The sequence below is a fragment of the Oratosquilla oratoria genome, chromosome 23 (genome assembly GCF_046742065.1).
Source record: "Oratosquilla oratoria isolate Oo_2021 chromosome 23, ASM4674206v1, whole genome shotgun sequence".
In the NCBI taxonomy this organism is placed as follows: Eukaryota; Metazoa; Arthropoda; class Malacostraca; order Stomatopoda; family Squillidae; genus Oratosquilla; species Oratosquilla oratoria.
This window is the reverse complement of record NC_134799.1, coordinates 53,746,908-53,754,508: the sequence shown is the minus strand read 5'-3', so window position 1 is coordinate 53,754,508 and position 7,601 is coordinate 53,746,908. Positions and strand designations below refer to the sequence as shown.

At 43.0% G+C, this 7,601-nt stretch overlaps 1 protein-coding gene across 1 annotated transcript; it reads left to right on the top strand.

Annotated features, from left to right (window-relative positions):
- Positions 1-942: 942 nt before the first annotated feature.
- Positions 943-5,388, top strand: LOC143037816 (uncharacterized). The gene is made up of 3 exons (XM_076206373.1): positions 943-1,194; positions 1,300-4,377; positions 4,642-5,388. Exons 1-3 carry the CDS (start codon positions 943-945, stop codon positions 5,386-5,388), a joined length of 4,077 nt encoding a protein of 1,358 aa, XP_076062488.1.
- Positions 5,389-7,601: the final 2,213 nt, after the last annotated feature.

The window sequence follows — 7,601 nt, the reverse complement described above, 5'->3', positions numbered from 1 at the left end:
TTCGGTGCTGGTAACGTAGGGCGTTGCGGAAGGAACCAAATTCTCTGTGTACTCAAGTTCTTAATTTGTTCAAGTTCCTAGTGGTCAAGTTGAATAGTGTTAATTTAATTTAAGATAAGTCTAATTTAATGTTAAGTTTAATTGTATTTGTTGGGAATGTCAGTTGGTAATAAATATTGTTAAATGTTATTGTATGCTTTAAATTCATTCACTTCGAAATGTTATGTATGTTCCCCCCTTAGACTAACCTTGACGTACGTAACATTTGTGGGGGCCCGTCCGGGATCTGACCCGTTGATCGTAATAAGTCATCGTAATCACTCTGATTCTCTCTAATAGTTTGATAATTGTATTTAACTTGAAATTGAAAAATATTTTCACCTGGAACTTGACTTCTCTCCGCAACGTCTCTATACCTTGTGTGCATTTATTGTGAATCCTGCTTGTACCTGCTTTAAATTCTCTATAAATGGCCAAATAGGGGTAGTTAGTACAGTAGGTTGTTCTATGTATTGTTCTTACCGACAGAAGTGGTGTTCTCCCACATACAGCTTGCAATTGTGACTCCTTTTCCTTGCTTACTATAACTTATGTGAATTTACTTTATGCACGATTACGTCGCTGTAACTTGACCAACCCAAATACTCTACTTTTTACTTAAACTACAGAGTATACCTATGAATAGGGCCCTTGTTTTACAGTAGTGTGGGCTGCTGTCCCCCTGTTTCCTTTTGGCTTGTTACGAGTAGAACGTACCTTGCAAGAACCTAATTCGGTCTTGCCACTTAAGTTTATGCCAGGTGATAAACTTCATGATACCTGTAAGGCCTTTAGCTTATTCTCGAGTTAACTTGCCAGGCTCTAAGCAGGTTTCACTTATATATATATATATATATATATATATATATATATATAGAGTACGGAATCTTTTAAATTTAAACCATGGCTAAGCAGAGTGATTTCAAAGCGACTGAGTTTGTGGGTAACCCAGAGATCCAAGAATTCAAAGAGACTAATATTTGTAAGGACGATTTAAAGTATATAGCAAAGACCTTCAATATCTCTTTCAAACCTGACTTAAGGAAAGATGAGCTACGTGCTCTAATTCTAGCTCACTTAGGGGATAAAGATGTCCTCGAAGCTTCACGTTCGTTACAGACTTCAGATCCTAATCTATTACTTGAACTAGAGAAAGTGAAGCTAATGTCTCAACAAATGCAAATAGACTATGAGAGAGAAGAAAGAGAAAAGGAGAGAGAAGAAAGAGAAAAGGAAAGGGCTCATGAACTTCAACTTAAGCAATTAGACATTCAAAACAATGCCAACTCTCCTAAAACTAAGACTGATTTGCTGAAGTATGTCAAGCTTATACCTACATTTCCTGATAGTGATCCTGAGTCTTTCTTTAGGGAATTTGAATCCACAGCTCTACACTTTGAAATTCCTAAACCTGACTGGGTTTGGCTTATTAAACCTAAGCTGTCTGATAAAGCACTTAAAGTATGTAATAATGTGGACGATAACACTAATTATGACGAGGTTAAAGTAGCAATTCTAGCTTCGTACTCAATCAGTACAGAAGGATACAGACAAGCATTTAGGTCACTTAATAAACTTCAGTATCAAACTTACCATGAATTTGCCTCTGAGAAATTAAGGGGTCTTAAGAGGTGGTTAAAGTCAGCCAGTGTTAATACTTTTGATGAACTTGTTAATGTTATAGCATTAGAGGAATTTATAAGAAAGATTCCCTACTCTATCAAAATGCACCTCATCGATAGGGGAGAAAATGACCTGATTAAGGCCGCACAGTTGGCTGATGTGTTTTCCCTGGTCCATCGTTCGCCCACCAGGGAGAGGAGAGTGCTCCAGCATAATGTAAAGTCTAATAGTGGGTTTAAGGATGGTGAGCTGGTAGATCAGAGTAATTTAAAAACAAATCTAACCTGCTCATTTTGTAAAAGACGTGGACACCACATAAAACAATGCCCAGACCCTAAATGTAAAGTGTCACAAACTACTGCTCCCAGCAAACCTGTAGCTGCAATTCTGCCTGTGCCAACCAGTAAAACTGCCGATATCTTTCAGCCTTTCCGTTCACTTGGTGCCGTGTCTCTGGAGGATGGTGGCGAGGTGCACCCCATTCGTATCGTGAGAGATACAGCTGCTGCCCAGACGGTTATACTAAAGTCATCTGTTCCTGGTATAGACAGCAATTATACCGGCGAAAGTGTGTACCTCCATGACTTTAACAGCCAGTTTCCTTTGAGACTAGCTCGGGTGCACCTCAGCTGCGGCATTGTTCAGGGACCTGTAACAGTGGCGGTGAGCGAACAACCTTCCCTTCCTATCCCAGACTGTAGTTTACTTCTTGGTAATGACATAGCTGGTGGACTTGTACAAACTCCTGCTCCTATAATTTTGAGTGACACTCCCTTAACGCATAACCCTACTGATGAGTTAGAGCGAGAACAGCCAAATTTGTTCCCTAGTTGTGCGGTAACCCGATCCCAAAAATTAAAAGACACACCTACACATTCACCCCTTCCTCCTCCAAGTGCTATTCCACAAATATTCACTGAACAGAGTTTATTAGAAGCACAACAGAATGACACTACTCTAACTCCCTTACACTCTAAAGTAGTTCCCAAGGAAGATATTCTACATCCTCCATCATTCTACTATCATGATAACATCCTCATGAGACTTTACAGACCACCGCAATTATCAGACGATGACACCTGGGCAGAATGTCACCAAATTGTATTACCCACCAGCTTGAGAACTCCTATAATGGAAGTAGCTCACCAAGGTCTCTCAGGTCATTTAGGAATAAGGAAGACATATCTTCGCCTTCTGAATGAGTTTTATTGGCCTGGCATGAAAAAAGATGTAGCTGAATTTGTTAAGAATTGCCACCCATGCCAGATTGTTGGGAAACCTAATGAAACTATACCACCATATCCATTGCAGCCTATTAAAGTACCTTTTGAGCCTTTCAGTAAATTAATTATAGACATTGTTGGACCTCTCCCAAAGACAAAGAAAGGCAACCAATACATTCTCACCACACTTAGCCCAACTACAAGATACCCTGATGCTTTTCCTCTTAAGAATATCTCTGCTAAAACTGTTGCTAATACACTCACTAACTTGTTCACGACCTTTGGAATCCCAGAAGAAATCCAATCAGACAGAGGTAGCAATTTTACCAGTGTTCTATTTGCAGAAGTTCTAAAGCTGCTCGGTATTAAACAAACTCTATCAACAGCTTACCATCCTCAGTCGCAGGGGGCCTTGGAACGTTTTCATCAGACTATGAAATCTATGATTAGGAAGTTCTGCTGTGAGGAAGACAGAGATTGGGATGAGGGCCTGCAATTTCTTCTATTTGCCATAAGGGAAACACCATCAGAATCCCTAGGGGTCTCACCTTTTGAGTTGCTCTTTGGACGCAAGGTAAGAGGACCCCTCAAGGTCATCAAAGATCATTTGATCTCCTTACCTTCTACAAAGTTAGTCACGGTAAACAATTACATTACCTCTCTTAAATCTAACTTGGATAAAGTTCGTTCTTTTGCCAAAACTAACCTAGCTCATGCCCAGTCTGTAATGAAGACTAACTTTGACTCAAAAGCCTTGGTCAGAGAGTTCAAAGAGGGGGACTTAGTCCTGGCATACATCCCTATCTCTGGTTCACCTCTTGGCGCTAAATATCATGGACCATACAAAATTTCTAAGAAACTATCAGATTCTAACTATATAATTTCAACACCCGACCGTCGCAAGGCTACCCAACATATTCATGTGAACCTAATTAAACCATATAAGACCACTAGCCCACTACTAGACTATGAGAAACAAGTGTTAGCGGTGAATACTGTACCTAATGTTATGTCTCGTACACCTAATAATGCCATGTACATTAATTTTGACAAGATTTTACCGAACATTGACTCCCATCCTACCGATAATTCGCATATACTTGGTAACCTAGTTCCCTACCTTAGTCATCTCACGAATGAACATGACAATAATGTAACTGAAATCATTCACAAATATGACTCTCTCTTCAAAGATGTGTCCGGCATCTGCAACATTGCCACTCATGACGTGAAGCTTGTACCTGGATCTTCTCCTATTAGGCACAATCCTTATAGAATCCACCCCCAGAAGCGAGAGCAGATGAGGAGTGAGGTCAACTTCCTGCTCGACCACGGATTGGCCAGCCCGAGTCAATCCCCCTGGGCTTCGCCGTGCCTGCTGGTGCCGAAGGAGGGAGGTCAACTTCGCCTGTGTACGGACTATAGGAGAGTCAACTCTATAACTGTTCCTGACGCATATCCATTACCCCGCGTTGACGACCTAATTGACGAGGTGGGAACAGCCCAGTACATTACTAAAATAGATCTAATGAAAGGTTACTATCAGATACCTTTAACAGAAGAGGCTAAATTGATCTCTGCTTTTACAACACCATTTGGCCTCTATCATTATAATGTTATGCCCTTCGGAATGAGGAATAGTCCGGCCACCTTTCAGAGGGCAATGAACTACCTATTGCAAGACTTAAAGGGTGTGGGGGTGTATTTAGATGACATCTTGATTTTTTCTCATGACTGGCAACAACACCTCCAACAGGTAGATGCTGTGCTATCCAGATTATGCCAAGCCAACCTGACTGTCAAACTCTCCAAGACCAGCTTTGGAAAGGCTACAGTGACGTATCTTGGACATGAAGTTGGGCAAGGCATCGTTCGACCCAAGACTGCTAACATCTCTGCTGTCATGGAGTACCCTGTTCCCGCTACCCGGAAGGCGCTCATGAGGTTTTTGGGTATAGCAGGGTACTATCGGAGATTCTGCCCGAACTTCGCCGAAGCTGCACTTCCTCTCACCAAGCTGACCAGCGGTTCTGTTCCATACAAGTGGACACAAAATTGTCAAGCCGCGTTCGAACATCTTAAGGCGATGCTTACAAGGGACCCAGTTCTACGGTCACCAGACTTCACTAAACCCTTCGTTCTCCACACCGATGCTAGTGATGTCGCTATTGGAGCTGTACTTCTCCAGGAGAACACAGACACTCTTCACCCAGTGGCCTACTTCTCTGCAAAACTAGACGTCCATCAACTCAACTATTCTACTGTAGAGAAGGAGCTACTGGCTATAGTGGCTGCTATCAAGAAGTTTGAGTGCTACCTTCAACCTAGCATAAAACCTCTCAAAATATACAGCGACCACAACCCTCTGACCTTTCTACACCGTAACAAAACTTCGAACCAAAGGATGCTTCGGTGGTCTCTGTTCCTTCAACCATTTAACATAGACATCCACCATATCACCGGATCCCAAAACGTGTTGGCCGATACCCTGAGCCGTATATAAACCATCTTATTCTCACTCACCGCCTCTACATCCCGATGTGGCGGCGTCTTAATGGTGGGGGAGTGTAAGGTATACCTCTACTAACCACCTATTACCACCTAACAACCACTACGACACTTCTGAATCACACCCCGCCACGTCGCACCATGTTTCATCGAGCCGGCTTCAAACCCTCGAAGCACCTGAGGTTTCGACTCTCTCCTATAAAATGAGGGTTCACCGCCCCATGAGTCAGTCTCAGCTGTAAGCTGAATACACTCGCTTCTAACCTGGTGTTGGTGGACGAGAGACGAAATCGGACTACTCATCATCCCTTCGGTGCTGGTAACGTAGGGCGTTGCGGAAGGAACCAAATTCTCTGTGTACTCAAGTTCTTAATTTGTTCAAGTTCCTAGTGGTCAAGTTGAATAGTGTTAATTTAATTTAAGATAAGTCTAATTTAATGTTAAGTTTAATTGTATTTGTTGGGAATGTCAGTTGGTAATAAATATTGTTAAATGTTATTGTATGCTTTAAATTCATTCACTTCGAAATGTTATGTATGTTCCCCCCTTAGACTAACCTTGACGTACGTAACAGTTGTTATAAGAAAAGGTGAGATAACTTTATGAATTGGGATAAAAGATGGTAAAGGACATTGAACTGCTTAGTGTAGGCCGTATGGTCTCTCAGTTCCTTCCATTCATATGTTTCTCTTACTTCTCTACCTCATCCTCCTACTCTTCCTGCTACTCATCCTCTTCCTTTTCCTTCTCTTCCACTTCCTTCTCCTCTTCTTTCTTCTCTTATTCTTTCTTCTATTCTTATTCTCTCTCCTCCTCCCTTCCTCCTCCTCTTCCTATTTGTTCTCTTTCTCCCATTTCTCTTTCTTCTTATCCTCTTTTTCCTCTTCCTCCTGTTACTCATCCACTTGTTACTGCTTCTCTCCTCTTCCTCCTCGTCCTTGTCCGCGTCTTCTCCTCTTCTTCAGCTCCTCTTCCTCCTAATTCCTCTTCGTCCTCCTCTTTTTTCTTATCGACTTTATCTATCCCATCGCCCTCTTCCCCTTTTCCTTTTTTCCCTTTCTCCTCTTTCTCCTCTTCCCCTCTTCATATTCCTCTTCCTCTTATTCCTCCTCCTCGTCTTCGTTCTCCTCTTCTTTCTCTTCCCCTTCCTCTTCTTCTTCCTTTACTTTTCCTGTTACCCTTTCTCCTTCTCATCCTCTTCCTCCTCTTCATGTTCCTCTTATTACTTCTCTTTCTCTTCTTCCACCTCCTCCTTTTTCTGTCTTTCCTCCTCCCCCTTTTTCTCTCTTTCCTCCTCCTATTCTTCTCTTTTCTTATCTTCTTCCTTCTCATCCTATTCTTCGTCCTCCTCCTCCTTCTTCTGTTCCTCTTCATTTTTCCCTCTTCCTACACATCTTCCATATTCTCTTCCTCTTCTTCCTCTTCTTCCTCTTCTTCCTCCTTTTCTCCCTCCAGTTCCTCCTCGTTTTCTTCCTTCTTTAACTCCTTCCTCCTCGTCTCCTCCTCCTCTTCCTACTCCTCTTCCTGTTCCTCTTTCTTCTCCTCCTCGTTATCCTCCTCTTCCTCTTTTTCCTCCTCCTAGTACTGATCCACCATCTTCTCTTCCTCCTCCTTCTCCCCCTCCTCCTCTTTCTCCCCCTTTCCTTCTCCTCCTCCTCTTCCAGGAATTAGAACGCGAAGCGTCCATCTTTCCACCACGGCTCTCATTTGCATCTGGACTCTCTAATCGAGAGCCCAAGCTCTATCTCTCTCCCTCTCTGTACTCTTCCATCCTTCCTTCCTCTTTCCCTCTCTCCCTCTCTCCCTCCTATCCTGTCTCTCTCCTCCCTCCTTTATGTCTTTCCACCTTTCTACCCTCTCCTTCTCCTACTGCTGCTATTGCCAATAACACTATCACTGTCATTCCAACTCCCACTCCCAATTGCACTCCCACCCCCACTACCACTCCTACTCCACCTCTACCCACGCTCCCACACCCACTCCTGTACACAGAATCCCACTGCCAGTGCCTCTGCTACTGCTATTGCCATTCTTACTCCCACTCCCGTTCCTACTCCCACTTTCACTCCCACTCCCATTCCTACTCCTACTCCCACTTCCACTGGCATTTGTACTCCCAGTCCCACTCTCACTCTCACTCCCACTCCTACTCCCACTCCCACTCCCACTTCCACACTTACACAGTCAATCACTTAATCACTTAATCAC